Source organism: Eutrigla gurnardus (genome assembly GCF_963514095.1).
Source record: "Eutrigla gurnardus genome assembly, chromosome: 13".
NCBI lineage: Eukaryota > Metazoa > Chordata > Actinopteri > Perciformes > Triglidae > Eutrigla > Eutrigla gurnardus.
This window is the reverse complement of record NC_139936.1, coordinates 24,161,500-24,183,298: the sequence shown is the minus strand read 5'-3', so window position 1 is coordinate 24,183,298 and position 21,799 is coordinate 24,161,500. Positions and strand designations below refer to the sequence as shown.

At 42.0% G+C, this 21,799-nt stretch overlaps 1 protein-coding gene across 1 annotated transcript; it reads left to right on the top strand.

Annotated features, from left to right (window-relative positions):
- Window positions 1–1,727: 1,727 nt before the first annotated feature.
- Window positions 1,728–20,080, top strand: cds2 (CDP-diacylglycerol synthase (phosphatidate cytidylyltransferase) 2). The gene is made up of 13 exons (XM_084024048.1): window positions 1,728–1,932; window positions 8,571–8,713; window positions 11,152–11,248; window positions 11,727–11,824; window positions 12,305–12,444; window positions 13,239–13,297; window positions 14,188–14,270; window positions 14,419–14,506; window positions 14,604–14,672; window positions 15,864–16,016; window positions 16,262–16,381; window positions 16,626–16,729; window positions 18,678–20,080. The coding sequence occupies exons 1-13, from the start codon at window positions 1,861–1,863 to the stop codon at window positions 18,811–18,813; spliced, it is 1,362 nt and encodes a 453-aa protein (XP_083880174.1). The 5' UTR covers window positions 1,728–1,860; the 3' UTR covers window positions 18,814–20,080.
- Window positions 20,081–21,799: the final 1,719 nt, after the last annotated feature.

The window sequence follows — 21,799 nt, the reverse complement described above, 5'->3', positions numbered from 1 at the left end:
GGCTATAGAGACACTAAACACCCTAGTGACAGATTAAAGATCCATATTAAATTGTTATATTTGAGCAGAAAGCCCTCCCCTCCTTCACTTCTGCTGCAACAGTGGTAGGACATTAAGTATTTATTACAGTTGTCTGCTGTGAGGCCACAGAGCTGAGACACACACATACGATAATAGTGAGCTTTTGCTGCCGCCTGGTGTTAAACGTGCAGATTACAGTTAGTACATGCAGAAGCACCACAGTTATCCAGCCAGACCATCTATAGTCTTCAGAGAGATGAAGGCTTTCATTGAACTGATGATGGGCTGCATGGTGGTGTAGTGGTTAGCGCTTACACTCGGGTTCAAATTCCCGGGTTCGGGTTCCTTGTGTGGAGTTTGCATGTTCTCCCAGTGTTAGTGTGGGTTCTCTCCACGTACTCTGGCTTCCTCACAGCCCAAAGACATGCAGGATGGGGGGAATTGATGGTTGATTAATTGATGACTCTAAATTGCCTGTAGGCTTGAATGGTTGTCTGTCTCAGCCCAGCTGTGATGTCTGGCAACCTGTCCAGCCTGTAGTTAAGCTGCAAGGAGGCCTAGACTTCCTCTGACACACCTCTCCCTCTCCATCTATCATTCATGTCCCATTGATGCTTGTTCCTAACTCGCTCTGCTTCTCTGTGCTTTCTGGCCTCGCAGGTGCAGCTGGACCGTGGTTGTACCTGCTGCCATGGCCCTGCTTCACACCCACTGCAGCTATTATTACCTAGTCACATTTCTATTATTATTATTATGCTATTGCTGCTTTATTATTATCTCCATCCTTTCATATCCTTCTGTTATTATTAGCAGTAATCATAAAATACATAATTTCTGCCATATAGATTGACTAATTACATTTTATTATTTTATTACAGTTTATTCTGTACACACAACATCTATTGCACTTCTGTCCATCTTGGTAGAGGGTTCTCTCCTCTGTGGCTCTCCCTGAGGTTTCTTCCTTCCCACCCAGGATTTTTTAAAGGAGTTTTTTTCCTCATTCGGTGATATCTGATTCCAGGATGGAGGATCTCTGGCTGTACAGATTGTCAACATTTGGAGCTAACATTTTATTGCAATTGAATCAAAGTTGTCACTGTTATACAGTCTGTCATCATATAGTATTAACAATGTTGATTGCAAAACATAGTGTATGAGAAAATGTGTGTATCAATAGCAATAGTACATTTTCAGAAGACCTTATTTGACCAGGAAGCCACTGGGTATTGTAATGAAGAAGTTGGCAACACATAGTTACTACAACATTACACTGTATTTGTCTTGAATGTTGCCCACACCTCCCAATAAAGATAAGATAAGATATGATATAATTAACTTTTAGACAGCTGAAATTCAGGACCATGGATGGGTTTGGGGCAATGCATATCAAATCCAGTGTTGTTGGACCTCTGACAGCTGTGTGAAATTGATGAAAATCAGTATAATAGGGGACCTTTAACTTTTTGGGATGCAACACTTTAATGGCAGCCGAGTTCAGGTAGATGTGTTTCTACCGCTCAGTTAAGTTCATAACTGTTCCACCTGTCAGAGCACAACTGGGACTAAAACATGCAGGAAAGTAGATTCAGGCAAATGAATCATTAAAATGTCTCATGTTATTCTCAATAACTAATGTCGTTAGTGGAGTTTATTTTGAAAACCGGAAGTCGTGTCCATCTTTTATTCCCGCAGACTTGACACCGACTGGGTTCATCGAGTGAAATTTGTTGCTGTGTAAATTACCACCTTAGCAGGAGATCTGTCAGTCAAAATAACGAGTCAGTGTCTGGGAGACACGGGACCTCCGCTGTAGTCGTTAGGATACGACCTGCTAAGATGACAGAGCTAAGGCACCGTGGAGCCAAAGACACCGACCCAACGCTACAACAGCAGCCGTCAGAGGACAAGGTAACGTTAGCCCGGACTCGGTCCTACATAGCATTCGGAAGCGATGCTAACGCTAGTTAGCCAAATTGCTATCGGGTAGTGCATTATCTTGTGGCTCGTATAGCAAGGGGACAACTCATTTAAAGATAGATGAAACTCCGGTATTTGTACGTTGGATTTCCCCATCGACACACTCACTTACGTATCTGAATAACAACTGTTTCTTACTGTTACTGTTAGCCCAGAAAAGCAACAGAAATGCGCGATACAAATCATCCGCCAAACTACTCACATTTTAGACTTGATTGATCGTTTTCCTGTGTGCTTTCCTGTCTGCTTTTAAAAACAACAAGCGAAATGAACCATTTATAATTTGAAAAAAATCGCATATATAATTGCTCTCCTTGTATAGGGAAACTCTTATGTTATGTTTGATCTGGTGTCTTTTATTTCATGCTAAGTAGAGCAATATGGGACATTGTAAACAAATGTGACGTTTTGCAGCAAGCCATAGACAAGATCTTACATCAGCTCTACTACTGAAGCGTTAGCTGAAGTCAACACTTTAATGCTACTGGAACATTAGCTGAAGTTGAGAGTTAAATGCTACTGAAACATTAGCTGAAGACAAGAGTTAAATGCTACTGAAACATTAGCTGAAGGCAAGAGTTAAATACTACTGACGCATTAGCTGAAGTTGAGAGTTAAATGCAACTGAAACATTAGCTGAAGACGAGTTAAATGCTACTGAAGCATTAGCTGAAGGCGAGAGTTTAATGCTACTGAAACCTTAGCTGAAGTTGAGAGTTAAATGCTACTGAAACATTAGCTGAAGTTGAGAGTTAAATGCTACTGAAACATTAGCTGGAGGCAAGAGTTAAATGCTACTGAAGCATTAGCTGTAGTGAGAGTTAAATGCTACTGAAACATTAGCTGAAGACAAGAGTTAAATGCTACTGAAGCATTAGCTGAAGGCGAGAGTTTAATGCTACTGAAACATTAGCTGAAGTCAAGAGTTAGATGCTACTGAAACAATAGCTGAAGGCAAGAGTTAAATGCTACTGAAGCATTAGCTGAAGTCGAGAGTTAAATGCTACTGAAACATTAGCTGAAGTTGAGAGTTAAATGGTACTGAAGTATTAGCTGAAGGCAAGAGTTAAATGCTACTGAAGTATTAGCTGAAGGCGAGAGTTTAATGCAACTGAAACATTAGCTGAAGTCGAGAGTTAAATGCTACTGAAACAGCTGAAGACGAGAGTTAAATGCTACTGAAACATAAGCTGAAGTTGAGAGTTAAATGGTACTGAAACATTAGCTGAAGGCAAGAGTTAAATGCTACTGAAGTATTAGCTGAAGGCGAGAGTTTAATGCTACTGAAACATTAGCTGAAGTCGAGAGTTAAATGCTACTGAAACAGCTGAAGACGAGAGTTAAATGCTACTGAAACATTAGCTGAAGTCGAGAGTTAAATGCTACTGAAACATTAGCTGTAGTCAACAATTTAATGCTACTGAAACATTAGCTGTAGTCAACACTTTAATGCTACTGAAACATAAGCTGAAGTCAAGAGTTAAATGCTACTGAAACATTAGCTGAAGTCGAGAGTTAAATGCTACTGAAACGCTAGCTAAATTTATTGTGATTCTACAAGTACATGTATTGCGAACGATGGTATCGATTATTGTGATTTTTCCGCCTTCTTAAACAAAAACAAAAGTTGACAATATACAGTATCATGTGTATATGAGTCACATTTACAACAACAATGCACCTCAAATGTCAGTCAGTCATTCTAACGATTTATTTCCCAGAGAATAGCCAGAGCCCACAAAAGGGCGTGGTGATGGATGTCGATCTCTCCATAGCGTCAGGAAATGATTACAGATAATTGAAGTACAGATTCAAGCATATGGGAAAGTAGTCCAGGTGTACTAGTAGTGAAGCACACTCAGTCGACAAAGTGCATTGTGTTATTGATTATTATATGTTTTGATGTGTTATAGTGTAGGCCAGCAGTCCTTAAAGTCCCAGTCGACAAGTCCAGCAGATCGAGGGTACTCTGTCAGATTTTGACTCACGCTTCTCCCCCATGACCACCGAGCTCCTTCCCCTCGACTTCGTGCTCTTTGAAATCCCTTAGATCACGCCACCTTTGAAACGCGGGTCTGATGTTGACTCTGGTTTTATCACGGGCACCGTCGCAATCTTTCTTTTTTTCCTTCTTTTCCACCGGTGTTTTCTTTTCCTTGGTTGTTTTGGACCTCCTCGTTTCGGTTTTTAACAAGGAATTGGAAGCTTGTTCCTACTTCCCTTCGCCTCCCCCCTGTGATAGTGGTACGACCCGAGGGGGACGAACACAGCCCTGCGTGCTGATTGGACAGGATGATCCGGGTGCTGTCGATCTTTGCAAAACAAACAACAGGCTATACGTGCACGTAGAGGTGCGTTTTTTTTTCTAAAACCCTGTTGATATGTTGTTCTGTCGGAGCGTAGTGTCAGTGAATATGATCAAAAAAATTTCGCTGACTGGGACTTTAATTAATTATCTTATTAGTTATTGTCAGGTTGTTCTATCAATGAATTACCTTCCATAACTAGGAGTAGTCCTATTTGGGTCATTTACTCTGTATTGACAAAAGTATTTGCTCACCGGCCTTGATGTCCCATTCTTAATCCATAGGGTTTAATATGACGTCGGTCCACCCTTTGCAGCTATAACAGCTTCAACTCTTCTGGAAGGCTTTCCACAAGATTTAGGAGTGTGGTTATGGGACTTTTTAAAGATTATTTATTTCAGCTAGAGCACCGTTCAAGCCTTTTTATTATTTTATTCAGACAGTGTGGAAACAGGGAGAGAGAGAGGGAGAAGACATGTGGGAAGCTGATCCCGGCCGGGAGTCGAACCCGGGACCACCGCGTCGAGGACGTTGAGCCTCTGTACACGGGGCGGCTGCCCTAGCCACTGCGCCACCATTCTTCCAAGTGTATTTGTTGGAGGGAAGGCCTGGCTCTCAGTCTCCATTCTAATTCATCCCAAAGGTGGTCTATCGGGTTGTTCTATAGAGTCCAGTGGAGGGGTGCTTTACACCACTGCATCCGATGCTTTGCATTGCACTTGCTGATGTATGGCTTGGATGCAGCTGATCGCCATGGAAACCCATTCCATGAAGCTCCCTTCACTGTTCTTGAGCTAATCTGAAGGCCACATGAAGTTTGGAGGTCTGTAGTGATTGACTCTGCAGAAAGTTGGTGACCTATGTGCACTTTGTGCCTCAGCATCCGCTGACCCCACTGACTCCGTCATTTTACCTGGTCTACCACTTCTTGGCTGAGTTACTGTCGTTCCCAATCGCTTCCACTTTGTTCTAATCCCACTGACAGTTGACTGGAATATTTAGGAGTGAGGACATTTCACAACTGGACTTGTTGCACAGGTGGCATCCTATCACAGTACCACGCTGGAACTCACTGAACTCCTGAGAGCGACCCATTCTTTCACATGCTGCCATGCAAAGTGGCACCTGCCCATCACAATCTCAACAAACAACAAAACAAATTTGAGAGTCAGTACACTTCGGCATGTGGTCTGGTGGGGGCCTGTGTCTTGACTAAATAGATCTGTAGATAGATCATCATAGAAGCTGATATCTGATCAGCTAAATTCTGTGTAAAGACAACATCCTGGCTAAAAAGAAGGCTTAGTATAACTTAACTATATGACCATATAGTGTATACGTTATTAGTATAATAGTGGTATAGGGTAAGCTGGGCAGAATGCATATGTGGCTGCATGGTTATTGTGTAGCACAAGTGTCCTATATGGATGGATGATGTGTTTTAGGTGAGGGAGGAACACAAGTAAGATCACACAACAATCATCCACAAGATGATGTTCATCACTGCAGGATATACAGCTGTCCTGGTGAATCCCCTTCCAGCAAGAACAGAACAGAAGAACAACTGAGGGAAATTAACTTTCCAGATTTATGAATGAGTGACACTGATTTAAATGTAAAATGAAAGATGCTTCAAAATTTCTCATATCTACGGGTGCATTATCAGGTCATGTACATTTATAATTATAGACGCTGTGTGTGTGCTTTCAGGCGATGGCGGGAAGTCTGGAACATCTGATCGCACATGTGGTCTTAAGCTATTTAAAACATTTTGAAACAGTTGATCTAAAATATGTATTATTTACTAACACAGCAGAGAAGGTGAATCACAAACCTTGTCTTTTCCTGTTTGCTTTATCTGTGAAGACAAGGGTTTGGATGTTTAACGCCCCAGTAAAGATGGCCTTAGAACATCAATGTGCTCATGTGTCACGACTTGCCGATTAGCTTTTTCTAATGAATTGGAGATGAACAACAGAGACACTCACTGTTGAAAGCATGAAAGGGGAGGAGTGTTGATGTGAAGTCAGCGCCTATTTTTAACTCAGGCATCCTGAGTGACGGATATTGTCTCCATAGAAACCAGCAGGCGGAGAATGGGTCTGTTTTGTGCATGTTTTCCTGCGACTGCATTCGTTGGTGGGTTGAGCTATCTGCAGTGCATCCTGTAAGGGTGTTTTGTATAATTCAAAGAAAAGTCAGTGGAGTTTTGTCAGATCATGGAAAACAGTTTTGGACTCTGGAGTTCACCAGAGAGAAGTGAGGGTTTCAGTGTTGTGCTCAGGGTCACTGTAACAAAGGTGGACACACACTGACTGTTGTGATCATCAACCATTAATCTCTGAAGAGCCAGCTGAATCAGTACAGCGGGCTGTTAGCGCTACAGAAAGAACAGTTTGTCTTCATTATGAGCAACATTACCAGTTTTATTGAGGTCCTCCTCATGTTATAACATATTTCCACGTCACAATGGCATACACAAAACTAAGGTCTTATGAAAATAACAGGATACACTTTTTCTAGAAATGGCACAATCTGAAAATGGCAGGTAATAATTATCCTGGCCAAAATAATTGTGAATCATATTATTCTGATACTCATGAAAATATGCTTAAAAGTCTTGTTATAAAAACTGACTGGACTCACTTTACATTTAGTTAAGCAACAAATATTTTTTATTGAGTCACATTTATTCTTAGTGAAAAACAATCAAATATGAGGATCATAAATATATTATAATATAAAAGAATGAATAAATAAAGACAAATAATTATACAATTATATTATTGTCAAATGAATCCAGTTAGGCTACTAATATCTGGCCGCTGCACCATCATACTGTAAAACCCAGTGTTAAGTTAATGTGCACAATGTGCAGAATATGTTGGTGAAGCATTTTATATTACGTTCATAGCCTGGAATTCTTTGGAGATCAGTGAGTGACAAAACTTTTACATTGAACACAACATGAGATAGAAAATAACTGGCATGCTGTTAAAGCAAAAAGCAACAAAGGTGTGTCATTAGAAAATATTCAGCTGGAGTTGTAGAGGTGTCTGATAGTTTGGACAGGAGACTGAGTGGGCGCCACAGAACAGCCAGCCGACAATCTGCTGTGTGACCGAGGTGAGAAGTCCCAGCTGGATTTGGTCCCGAGCAGCGGAGAGGTCTGTGGGGTGAAAAGTGAGAGGACGAACTGACCTGAAGCAAGCACTCGGTTTTCATCAGACCACATATTATCGCCTGACATCCATCCTTTTGAACGTGGTTTCCATGGAGAGGTAGAGAGTGGTGTGTTTTGAACAGATGGTTCTGGGAAAGCAACAATATGGATGGAGATCATTTGGCATAGTATTCATCCACCCACACATACAACCACATTGGCAGTCCTGCTGCTGCTGCTTAATACTGCATTTGTCTACTCTAATATGAAGCTGCTGCTGTTTCTTCAATGACATATCAGTATTTGTTATTCACAGAACACAGAATATGTGTGTTTTGTGAATTTTGTGGTGTGCATAGGGTGTTGAAAGGACTGGACTGACATCAATTGAACAGATAAACTGATGTGCTTAAATGGACTTTGCATTTAAATGTTTATAGAAACAGTGTTGGCATGGGCGGCTGCTTTCTTCTGCATTCATGTCGTGACACTGTTTGACTCAATGACGTCATCCTAAATGACTGTATCCAGCTCAAAAGTCAGATAACATTTTGTTCCAAATGAAGTTAAGTAAAACTGTAAAATTAGTATTTTAAGGAATTTTAGGTTTTTCCCCTGTTGGGAGCTGTTTCTCCACAATAAGGTTCTGGATGAAATAGTGTGAGATGTTGTGTGTTTGTGCTGTAAAGGGAAAGAAATCCAGAGCCTTCTAACCTAGATACCACGTGTAATTTTAGTCTGAGAGGCCATCCGTTTGGCAGTTGTCATGCAAAGAGTATTTACTTCTAGTTTGACTGTGACATGAATAAAGATGTTTTCATGAATATTCTTGGAATAAATGCTGGAATAAATATGGAATTATTAATGTGATATGGACATTTGTGGGAATTATGATTACGTTCTTGATTATTGCATGACTATCTAAACGAGCTGTACTAGATTCAACCACATTCTAAGATAAAACAAACCAAAATCTAAATATATTTTAAATCTTATCTTATGTTTCTTATGATTCTGTGGTTGTACCTGTGGTCCCATCACTACGCTCCATATCTTAGCTAAATGTCAGTGTCTAATTTCTCTGTGTCTTTCTTTGTCAGGGTTCAGACAGTGAGCTGAAGGTGGAAAAAGATGGGGCGTCAGAATGTGAAGCCAAGGTGGACTCAGGGGTCCCTGAGGTGCCAGTCCCTGCTGATGACACTCCCGAGGTTCTAAACAAGGCCCTGTCTGGACTCTCCTCAAGGTACCATCACTGTTGATGCTGAGCTTTGTCTGCAGTAATGAAAGCTGTCTTTACAGTATTTGACAATATCACTCTAAAGAAGGGCGTTGAGCATGCTCAGTAAACTTTCTCGGTGTAGATGACGGCCAGCGTAGACTATGAAAATAGTTTGACACCTTTTATGGAGGCACCCGAATTGTGAGTCACTACATCGTTCTGCAGAGAGCTACGAGCCCCGGGTTCAACAGGACTAAACACCGCTGCTGTCGAGGTGTCATGATTCATACAAAGGAATCCCTCCTCACACAGTTTCCTTTTGAACAGCAGATGTGAAGCAATATTCTCTTGTATTCCTGGAAGAAACATTATTAATATTAAACTGGGGATGGCCCTGTATGAGAAACAGTACTCTGCTGTTTTAACACTATGCAATATGGATATCAAACTGTCTCCACACATTTAAGCTAGGCTTAGGCATTAGCTATTTTCTCATACCTTAATACCTTCCTGGCATTTCATCGGGGTATACAGCATATACCGCTAGTCAGTACGAGGAATCGCTGGTCCACCTTAAAGGTCAGTTCGCTGGGCTGAAGTTGTGACTTTAACAAGTTGACCTTGAATTATGAAGCTAACTTTGTTAACAGCTTCACACCAGAAACCAGATGGATCCAGATCCAGTAAGGTTGCCGCTCTGCTGCTTGTGTTCATCAGAGACACCCGTCACTCTTCCAGTCCAAATATGGTCACTTCCATCACTGGTTCCAAAATGCAAAAAATCCAAGATGCCGACGGCCAAAATGCCTTACTCAAGGCTTCAAAATCGGGATTCACAAACCAACGGGTGATCTCATCACATGACCAAGCCGACCTCTTGTACACAGTCTATATGGCTAATTGTAAATGATAAACCGATGCGACCGGGTATTCGGTTCAACAAGTGAGAGATACGGCTGCATCGGTAGCAGCCTCCTCAATCGATACGAATTATCAATGGATTCCTAGATGAATCGGTTATAGAGTCATGGATGGAGTATCGCGAGACTTTGAAGCGGTTGGCGGCATCATATCTATGGGCGGCATTACACCAGCGTCTCTAAAACATTTCAGTTATGAAGAATTCCTTGCATCTAAAATCTTCCCAGTTACCTATAAAGAATTTCAGACAGTAATTAATGCTATTCCCAGCGGCATTCTCCAATTAATAAGAGGTCACTTTGAAAGGCAAGAGGCAGATAAAGTTGACTCCACTCCACGTGAGAGACGGACGGCTTTGAATGTCTATCGCTTGTGTCTCAACTTGCGCCACAAGAGGCGCCGCAGCACGGGTAGCGTCCACGACGCTGTCCTGTGACCGCCATCCAACGATTCAGCCAGACTTTTTTTTGGTCCATGTCTAAAAATAAATACATTGACATGTGATTTTGTTCTTCTGTTTTTTTTTTGCCAGTTCCATACAACCACAATGCTTGGGGATATGTGGTATTTTACATATTTGAAAAGAAACTATTGTACTGTCACTTTCATATAATCGGCTTCTTTATTTTATAAAATATCTTCAACAAATATTAACCGTAGAATCGAATCGTATCGTCCTTACACTATATGGAATCGATGTGAATCAAATCGGTCTGTAATTAAAGGATATCGTTTTCGAATCGAATCGTAACCTGTGTATCTAGATGCATATCGAACCGTTTATCACAGAGAGATGTGCAACCCTAATGGCTAACTTAGGTTGGAACTTATGATCAAATTAACTACACACACGTCACTGCTACGTCCACAGTTATACTGTTAACTTCATACTCACTGTCACACACTCCCTCTCCCAATTTAAGAGAGGCTTTATTGGAATGGAAGTTTCAACAACAACAACATGTTGCTAAAGCATCAAAATACAATTGTACAGTCGGTGTACAAATATTTGTACAGTCCACGATTCCAAAATGTGAATAGTAATGTGAACATTAATGGAGCAGTTTACGACATTCAGAGAATGAATAGCAGCAAACAGCTATTTGCTATGTAAAAATGAATTGGATTAATGTCTACCTGAGCAGAAAAGAAGTTGCCCTCCCTCTGTGTGTGTTGTTACATGAGCTTTTCCTTGCTCGGGCCGGCCGGATGGGCTTTTAATAGCCCTCTGGCTAGCTCACAACTGCTACTCTGCACTGCTCTCATACTGTGATTACAGCTGATGATGCCAGACATGGTAGTCATAGAAACGTAGCATCCACCCTCTGGTTCCCCCTTAGGGAATCACTACTAGCTCTGGGCACTCAGATAGCTAACTTGGTAGAGTTAGTCTTTACTAAAGCGGCCCAGGGTTTGAGTCCAACCTTTGGCCCTTCACTTGGTGCACAGTGGTCATATTGAAATGACTGTCATGTAATCTCATGGATCGTAGGAACAGGAGAATTGACTCAGTAACCCCTCGCTGTCTGTGTTTCCTTCAGATGGAAGAACTGGTGGGTACGGGGCATCCTCACCCTAGCGATGATCTCCTTCTTCTTCCTCATCATCTACCTGGGCCCCATGGTGCTTATGATGATCGTGAGTACAAACAACTCTGGTGCTGTGCAAAAGCTGAGACAGCATAAGTTACTTTCCAGGAAAAATGACTTTCTATGATCAGTGATGAAAACCTAACCAATATAATGAGCCACGGTCTCACATATTTATACTTAAGGTAGATATTTATTAGGGTTCATTCATACAGTCATCTCTCTCTGCAGCAATGCACTTCAGCCACACATGAAAAACGTAATCTCATGGATTAATGCGATCCAGGCTCTTAATAGCCTGCAGGACTGCTGCTCCTGTCATCTGGGAAATCCCAGATGCCATTTTGTGTCACTAGGACTAGGACACTTATGTCCGAGTCTCTCTCTCTCACACACACACACACACACACACACACACACACACACACACACACACACACACACACACACTCACACACACTCACACAAACTCACACATAGAGATGCTCTGGTAGTTTGCTCCCTGGTGATGCGGTTTCTCTTTGCAGGTGCTCTGTGTTCAGATCAAGTGCTTCCAGGAAATCATAACCATCGGCTACAGCGTGTACCACTCCTACCACCTGCCCTGGTTCAGGACATTGAGCTGGTAAGGGTGCACAAACACAATCAAACATATTTTTTTTGTGAACACATTAAATATCCTCGCTCGCTTCGTTCTCATTGTGCTGTCTCATGTTTTATTTTGTTGCAGACTTCTGGAGGTTTGTTTTCTGGCCCGGTTACGTTTTGAGTAGATTGTAGCGTACTAAGCCAATCGGCCAAAATGGCAAAAGTTGTGGATCATCAGAGTTGTTTGATCTTTAGTGACGAGATCTTAGTGGTGTACAGTATAGTGTGATAGATAGAAGAGTTCTGACATTCACTATGCCATCAGCCTGAAAAATCTATACTCTTTTCCATGTACGGTTAGTAATTTGGACTGGTAAAAACATTGGAACTTTTTCATCCAGTGAAGTGAGTCAGTGAGCATACTGGTGTTTCTGCAGGCATACTGAATGCAGAGTCTGATTAGCTGCAGTCATTAAGCTGTGAGACATGTACATTTGCTCCATCCCTCCACCCACAGGTACTTCCTGCTCTGTGTGAACTACTTCTTCTACGGTGAAACTGTGACAGACTACTTCTTCACACTGGTACAAAGGGAGGAGCCACTCCGCATCCTCAGCAAATACCACCGATTTATCTCCTTTGCCCTCTACCTCACAGGTACAAACTCTGAGACTCCAAATGCAAATAATACTATACTATACTATATTCTCACTAACGCACCGACTAGAGGTGCAGTTTCACTCTGCAAAGGCCGTGTATTTAAGAGTGAGGGTGCTGGGGCTGATATTATCCCATAAAAATTAATATTTGATTTGAATCAGATTTAGATTCTTTTTGGAAGCTGTCCCTAATATAAACATTCAGAATTTCAAGCTAATAAGTTTGTGTACATGATTTGGTAAAGTTGGTTATTTCAGGCACCATTCAAACTGGAGTAGTCCCACTTCCTACTGTGCAGGCTGACAGTTAGTAATTGACTTCTGCTGCAGCTGCTGGCTGATGCCAAACAGGATGTGGTGAGGAAGGAAGCACCCTGCCTGTTTCAGCCTCTGGCCTAGTAGATTCAAGGTGAAACTTAATGGGCTGGCTTTCTCACACATCTTCAACCAGAGAGGCTTTAAAGATAATGGTGCCAGAAAACTTTGAAACGCGCAGCTTACTAGGATCAACACAGTGGATATGTACTTTTAAGTACTTTCTTGTCTTACACATTATCTGCTTTGCAACATCCTCTCCTATTCTCAGTCTTGTACACAGTATAATCAGCTATAGCAAACCCCTCCTACAATGCAATTACACTCTAGATTTTGTCTGAAATAGGTCAAGTTCAGTTGAGTTTGGCCAAAGCTGACCAGGATTCTGACTTTTCATTCTCCCTCTTCTTTAAGGTCCAATTATGTCCCCAGAAAGCATTATTTAGTATAAACGCAGTATTTGTCATGTTGTTGCAGGTTTCTGCATGTTTGTGCTGAGTTTGGTGAAGAAGCACTACCGTCTTCAGTTCTACATGGTAAGTGGCACCCTGCCGCCTTCTGGCCTCCAGCCTCAAGACTGCTGGATTATTGATGAGGCTCGCTAAAATCAGGGCACTCAAGTGTATGTAGAAGTGGGCTGGGGGTGGCTCTAATACACGTCTGACACGGTCAGTCCACTGTTGGTTGGTTGTGTTATCCACATGGTTTGATGGAGTGAAATTGTTGCTTGGGTAGCTCAAAGCTCATCCAATCATCTTCCGCTGTGTTCACACGTTCAAACATGAGGCAAATTTTTGCCTTGCGTTACTTGCAGGAGTTTGACTGCAGGATCATTGTGTATATTTGCATCACTAGTGCTAGATGCGGAGAAAGGGGGGGTGGGGTTGGGGCTTACACAGCAACACAGCATAAGACAACATTCACTTTATGGACGAGGTCCGCTATCAATAAATAGTCTGAATAAAGACTCCCAATCATGAATAATATAGGTTTAAAGGTCCCATATAATGAAAACAGGTTTTCTCTGGTCTCTACACCTATAAACTTGTCCTCCCTGAGCCTGCAAACTCCCAAGATGAGGAAAACAAGCGACTCCTGCATGGTCTCTCTGATGATAGGAGATATCCGAGAGGGGGTGGACCCAGCAACTTCTAGCTAGCGTAAGCGGCATCGTCTCTGTCTCTCTCCAAGTAGGCGATCACAGACGGAGCTCATTAGCATTTAAAGGTGCAGGCACAGAAACGGCCGGTTCTGCTCCGCTCATTTGAGCAACTTTTAGACAGCTGAAATTCAGGACCACAGATGGGTTTGGGGCAATGTATATCGAATACAGTGTTGTTGGACCTCTGACAGCTGTGTGGAATGGATGAAAAACAGTATAATATGGGACCTTTAAGTTTAATCTTGTTTGATATTGTCTCCACAGTTTGGTTGGACCCATGTGACTCTGCTGATTGTGGTGACTCAGTCTCACCTTATCATTCACAACCTGTTCGAGGGGATGATCTGGTGAGTAAACAGTATGTCATCCCAGTGAAGTGGCTTCTTCTCTCTGATGTCGACTCCAGAAGCAAAGTTGTCTAATCTAATCATGTTGTTGATTTGTAGGAACATTAGCTGGTAAAAAGATTAATTAATTAGCCTCTCATCTGAACAGGTTCATTGTGCCAATATCCTGCGTGATCTGTAATGACATCATGGCCTATATGTTTGGCTTCTTCTTCGGTCGCACCCCACTCATCAAGGTTGGTTGTATCACTGTTATTCGTAGCTTCACATGCCCACATGCCCACCCACAACCATGGTGATCATTAATCTGGTATCCACTGGTGTCCTCTGCAGCTGTCACCTAAGAAGACATGGGAGGGATTCATCGGTGGATTGTTCGCCACTATTGTGTTTGGCATCATGGTAAGATGTTTTTTTTTGTCTCAATGCTACATTTAGTCTGTTTTGACCTTTGCCATGTTGATATTTTTGATAAGTTTTGCAGAAGTTGGAGAGGTAAAGTGGTTCCTAGTGTGTGCCCCCTCCAGGCACAGGAATTCCTGGCTGACTGATGCCCTATGACCTAGATATCACACAGCTTTCTATATTCTATATATTTTTTATACATATTTATATTTGAAGCGTTTCAATACTGCAATGTCTGTTTAGTAGCCAACACTAAATGAAGTATAGAACGGAAAAGGAAAACCATCCGACTAGAGAACCCTGCCAAAGTTGGACTGTATCCCTCTTTCTGCCAAGAAAAGGTTAATAATTATATATAAACTTAGGAGTAGTTTTAGGCTTTGATTTAAATTGTAGTTCTCAAGTTGAATCAATTTGCACATTTGTTTGCGCGGGTTAACAAACATTTAATTTCCCAAGTCACTAATGCAACAAATACTTTTAAAACATTGGGGCCGTGACCAATACTGCCCTGATATTCCTCATGAGTGGTCCTTCTGTCTTTAAGCCTCTAAACTGGAGCGTCTTTCTGTAGCGCCTCTATTAAAACAACACACACGTAGTCACAACGTTAGGCTTTGGTACTTGAGACTTCCTAATGGACCCTTTTCATAGCAGACATTTTGTCTCGTCATAGAAGCAAAACCACAGGTGAAATTGATAATGAGTCCATTAAGTGTCCCAGTAATCGATACCAGTGAGCCAGCATGAACCTCCCATAAGTGGAATACAGCCACCATTAATGTCACTGAATACACCTGTGCTTCGCATGTCAAAATGTCTGCCGTGGAAAAGTCTATTTAAAAGTTAGCTTCACCTCCTTGAGCCACCAGACCAGGTGCCTGGAAAGTGAAGCCCACGCTGCTTAACCATGCTCCTCTCTACTGGCCACCAGGGGGCGACTATTTAAATCATTACTTTTTAGCAGACACCTCACCCCAATTGCTCCTGACGAGCTGGCTGTCGCCCTGCGTGGTTGACTCCGCCGTCAGTGTGTGAATGTGTGAGTGAATGGGTGAGTGACAGTCATTCCTGTAAAGCGCTTTGGAGAAAAGCGCTATATAAATGAGGCCATTTACCATATAGACAGAAATAAGAGCCAGCAGGCCAGCGATGTGACAGCAGAGTAACTGAAGCTTGCCCCCCCAGCTCTCCTATGTGATGGCCGGCTGCCGATACTTCGTGTGCCCGGTGGAATTCAACAACGACTCCAATAGCTTCCAGGTGGACTGTGAGCCATCGGAGCTTTTCCAGCTCCAGGACTACACCCTGCCCGGCATCCTGGAGTCTGTCACCGGATGGGTGAGACTCACCTGCACCCCCCCTTTCTCTCCGCCATCGTTTTGGCTTCACTGTGTCACAAGTTGCATATAAACCAATGTGAATATGACAGGGTGAAATTATTATAGTGCAAAAGCAAGTAAGTTATCATTTCATCAGGACCTAGCTGCCACTTTCAGCTCCCATACGTACAACAGAGAGGAACCCGTCATTAGGTAGACATTGAATGGTAATGACCATGTGTATCTGTTCTCCTGTCTCCACAGCGCACAGTGCGTCTCTATCCATTCCAGATCCACAGCATCGCCCTCTCCTCCTTTGCCTCCATCATGGGACCTTTCGGAGGCTTCTTTGCCAGCGGCTTCAAAAGAGCCTTCAAGATCAAAGTAGGGATGATGGACACCAGTCGGTCTGCTGACTGTGTTTGTTTCCTTCTTTACCTGCTCATGTTTGTCAAGTCAACTGCACATAGTTTTACATTTCAGTTCAGTGAGATGAGAAATATTATTTTCTTTTCTTTATTTGCTTAAGGTAATATATTACATCCATTGATGTTCATCTACTTTACTCTGTTTATATCATGTTGAGGGGAGCAGTCCAAGCACATGTACTGTCCTTTTGTCCTTTCAGGATTTTGCCAACACTATCCCGGGTCACGGTGGCATAATGGACAGATTCGACTGCCAGTACCTCATGGCCACATTCGTTAATGTCTACATTGCTAGCTTCATCAGGTAAACGCATGTCTGTATGAAATGATGACACATGAATACTTTAATGTTAATGAGCAGTTTACAATATTTACAGTTTTATCATCAAAGTTAGTGGTCAGTTTTTAAGCACTGGGTCCTTGATTTCAGACAACCGCCATTGTTGTTGGCAGTACTGTAGGTGGCACCTTCTTCCCAGCTGTCCTGCTAATCGCCATGAACTCAGTGAGATAACGCTAACCCTAAACCTGCATTGGGATTTGAGTTCTACATACATCATATATAGATAATAATAATAATAATTATAATAATGATAACTTTATATACAGAGCACCTTTAAAAACAACAGTTTACAAAGTACTTTTGACAGCAGAATATAAATATGGGCAGGTACACAAATACAACAAACACATAAGCAGAGATCAGGTAAAAAGTCAAGACACAAAGACAAAGACAATAAAATATAAATAAATGAACTCGGGTTGCACGGTATACCGGTACTAATTTGGTACCGGGGTACTGAGGCATTTAAAACGGTACCATATTGCATTTGGACGGGACCGGTACTTGCAGCGCCGCCGGCAGCGCCCGCAACAGCACGGCGAACTCGCCACGTGACGTCACCGCGTTGTAACTACAGCTGAGAGGACGAGGAGCGAGCTGCGGCTTGGGGAGATAAAAAAAGCAAGCCGGAGGAAACCGCTAGCAAGTTAGCGAGCAGCGTAGACTGGAGAAACAAACGGAGCAGGAGGAAAGCTTGGAGCGAGCGAGAGAAGCACGGAGAGGAGAACGGCTGCTGCAACCGTCACCACGCCGCAACTTGCGGACAAACCAGCGCCGCTAAGTGCGATATGGCCGTACTTTAGCTTAAAACAAATGCGCAAGGCGAGGCAGTTAACGCCGATGCACCACTGTGTAAACGGTGTTTAAAAACATGCATGGCTAACGGCGGAAACACCTCCCACTTATCCAAACACTTAAAGGACAAGCACCCAGACCTGCACACTGAGCTCAGGGAACGACAGGTCATTTACTCAGGAAGAAAAACCCACATTCAGTGCTAAAAGCAAGCGCCACCGCCCTTCACTCTTAACAAAAGTAGCTCTGGAAGAAAAAGCTGGTTTATTTATATTATTATATTTTATATTATATTATTGTATTTATATTTTAACATTTTTTAAATTGTGTGCATTAGAAAAGCTTGTCTTTGTGGTATTTCATTTTATTTGCTGATTAATATGTTATTGTTCTAAGATTTTCTATTAAAATAAAGTCAGTAATGACATTTTTTGCGTTCAGTTTTTATTTGGAAAAGTATCGAAAAGTACCGAAACACATGTTGGTACCGGTACCGGTACCAACATGTTGGTATCGTGACAACACTAAACCAGTGCCATGTAATGGTGCTGCTAAAGCTTATGGGACCAGCTATTTCAGGGTATCTAGTGAACCTGAATTATAGTACTTATTGGAGTACAGAATTGTAGTAACTCTGAGTTATTCTCCCATTTCGAGTCAAATAGGTGTAGTACAGGTCTATTGTGTAGACTGCTGCATAGATGGAAGTGAGACCAGCGGGAGGCGTGCGAGTAAAAAATGCGTCTGATACGCCCCCGTGTTGGAGTCAATTTTAGTAGTCTGGCCTTTGATCAAAGTATTTAAAAGGGATATCTGCTGATAAGCATCCTTACAGTACTGAACGGGGCTTTTACTCACGTAACTTATTAAACTTAACTTAATAAAATGTAATAATATATCAAATTGGTAGCCTTGGAAATGGTTACTCATGTACGTAGTTAGCTAATGATAGCAGCTTGGGTTACAGCAGAACTATCCACTCCGTTCAAGTGTAGTTACGGTTGCTAAGCTGTGATTGGACAGTCACTGTTCAGAAGAGGGTTTTATTAAAAGGTCAGCTCTGTTGAGTTAATTGTGGATAGAGGATGTACGATGATCCTCTCTCTCCTCTCAGGGGCCCCAACCCCAGCAAGGTGATCCAGCAGCTCCTGGCCCTCCGAGTGGATCAGCAGCTCCACATCTTCAACTCCCTGAAGGCTCACCTGATCGAGAAGGGCCTGCTGCCAGCGCTGGAGGAGGCCGCCGCCTAGAGCTGCCTGCACCCACACCGGCTCGCCCTGCGAGGGAGACCAGAGACGAGGGCAGCACCCGAGGGCTCTGAGAGACTGGCAGTGCGTTGTGTGAGCGAAACCACCTTAGAGAAAAAAATACAAAAATACCCCTACAGCCTTGGGTCATTCCATTTAATTTGGGTGTGAGAGTCGAGTGTGTCTCATACAGTCTGTGAATCATGTTTCAGTGTTTTAAGGTTGAGTTAGTGAATTACTGTACTCTTACACATTTCAATTATAGCCAACTTGTATCACACTATTGGTCAGCTGTACATTTCTACCTGTATGCAGGATATCCTCTATATACCTATTAATGTGTGATAATATTTTTACTGTACTTTTTTTTCTTTTTTTTTATGCACTGCTCTCAACCCTGTTACTCACTGTATTGTCACCCCAGCTGCACCCCCTCCCCAAATTTAAGTTTTAATTTTCTTCGTTGTGAATGTTTCTATTTATACATAGATGGTTTTATATTTGTTCTATTATATCTTAATGTCGTGTCTGTGTTATTCAGACTGAGTTCACCTTTGCCATCTGCCAGGTACATGTATATGTGTTGTTGGTGTTTTTGCTGCCATTCATCATTTTAAAATAAGCCTCTTGCTGAGCCAAATCATTGACTTCATAATGTCATGTATCATCAAACGATAATGAATGGCTAAGTTGCCCTCCAGTTTGTGACAGGATCAGGATTGGTTATTCCCAAAGAGTTGGTTTTGTGCTGTAAGACGCGGTTCACAATGCCCCATAATAAATAGTGTCTTATTGTGAAGGCCAGTGAGGTGGATGCCAACATAATAGTCACAATCTCCCAGTAACCAGCAGAAACAAGGCTCTCAGAGATGGAACACAATCACTTTTTTTTGTATTTGTTGTTTGTTAGTTGACTCGTTCTGCGTTAATACTGTTTTATTTGTAACAAAGAGCTGTTCATGGTTTTACGCTCAGTAAGGTGGTGGGATTGCCGCGTTATGGATTCCGTTTTTGACATTGTTGGGATTGGACAGAGCAGAAAAGACACAATAATGGTATTCTTCAGTGTGTTTGTGTATGACCTGTACGTGTGACATGTGTGTTGGGATCTTGTGCGTCTGATGTTCAGGTTATTTTCCGGTGCAGACAGCTGCTGGTTACAGAGCGGTGCTGCTGTGCTGGAGAGGTTTTATAGTAGGATCATGTGATATTTATACCACTGGCCAATGTTTCCTTCGTTTGTTGGATATAAAGAGATTCTCCAGTTTGAGTTAATTTCTGTTCAGTTTTTTTAAGCATTGAATGAATGAATTGTGTCTGTAGTTGTGTTACTATCTGTTTGAGGTGCCGGTTTTACCCATGAAGATGACTTATCCACTACGACCCAGCTTGAGGAAACGGTTGTGTAATGTCTTCCGTGGTGATGGAGGGAGCTGTCAGTCTGAGGATGAGGAGGATGATGATCATCATCATCTTGGATTGTGCATAGAGATGTCAAATCTTAGTTGAAAGCCAAGACATTTAGCAGTCAGGGAGGATCTAATGAAAGATGTGTTTGTGTTGAATCATGGGAAATGTAGTATCAAGTGTTACACCCATACAGGGACTAGAAGTCAGAACGTTGGGGGACCTCACAGAGACACTAAATTGGGGGATTTAAAAACTCTCAATGTAATACTCTGTTATTTTTTTAATAGGACTTGATACGTTTTCTATTTAAAATATTTTTATTTTACTTGAAGTCTGACTGAGCTCAGTTTAAACTCAGACCAAGTCATTTATAACGTGTAGAAATAATTTATTTCTAAGACTTTTTATTGATCTTGTTTGGAAAAGAGGATTTGGCTTGTACTTTAAATTTCCAAAAGATTCCAAAGTCCTCAGATCGTTAAAAGTGATGATGCTGATTACATCTAAACTTATTTATTATTCACATGATGTTGATTATTTTGGAGAAACGGAGGCGCTGTGTAGGTGCAGCAAACAACGGTGTTGTCCTTGTACGGGGGTCCAACTCTGGTTAGGCACAGACTCTAATTAGCCTACCATCCTACGAAACCAACCACCTCAGACTGTCCATCATGTTTGTGCACATTCATCATTTTGTTTTGATCCATTCAGAGAAAAGAATTGCTTTGCAATATGAACAACCATACAGTAGTCAGTGTAGCAGGGATGTAAAGGACGGTACCTCCAAAAGGCAATCAAATCAAACGGCTACTATCTGTATGCAGACAATGACTGCATCGCTTAATCATAGTCATTTTGAAAATAGTTTAAATTTCCTCCTCAAAAGATTTCAATATATTTTTAAGCAAAGGATGCACATTTTTCAGTCACATAAAATCTGCTAATGCTTCTTTCAGATAATGGATTTCTACAGGTCCAGATGCAGTGACCCACTGTATAAACCCCTCTAGTTGAATGTCACTCCATGCATATTTTTATTAATGTCATGTTTTTGCTTTGACTTGTGTCTTACGCTTAACTTCTTGAAAGTATTTATTTTATTCACTGTAACGAAGTGACTATATTGTAAATTGCAGATGTTTAGAATCTTTAGTATTTCTGGTTAGAGGGATATTTAAAGTGTTACTGCCATATAGAAGAGAGTATTGACATAGCGGTATTTTCTCTGTGACTTCAGTGCTTTTGGGTGTTTTCTCCCCCCGTAGGCGTCATGTGTCAACTCCTGCAGACACTCGTAGCACTGTGTTGCAGCGTCTCCCTTCCAGGAGACAGGAAGTCCCCAGAAAGTGACACGAGGACTGATGTTTCAGCATTCATAGATATATTTCTCTGGCTTCACAGCCCGCTGTGGTGGTTTTGATGTTTCAGGTTTGAGCCCTGCAGCTCTACTGCCATTTCTCTGGCCTGGTGTTACGGTCGGCCACTAGAGAGAGCTGGAGCTCCCGTGGTCGGCTGATCAAATGCAACACCGGTGCCGCATCTGAGCAGAAAGGTGGTTTGACCCTCTTGTTACTGCTGT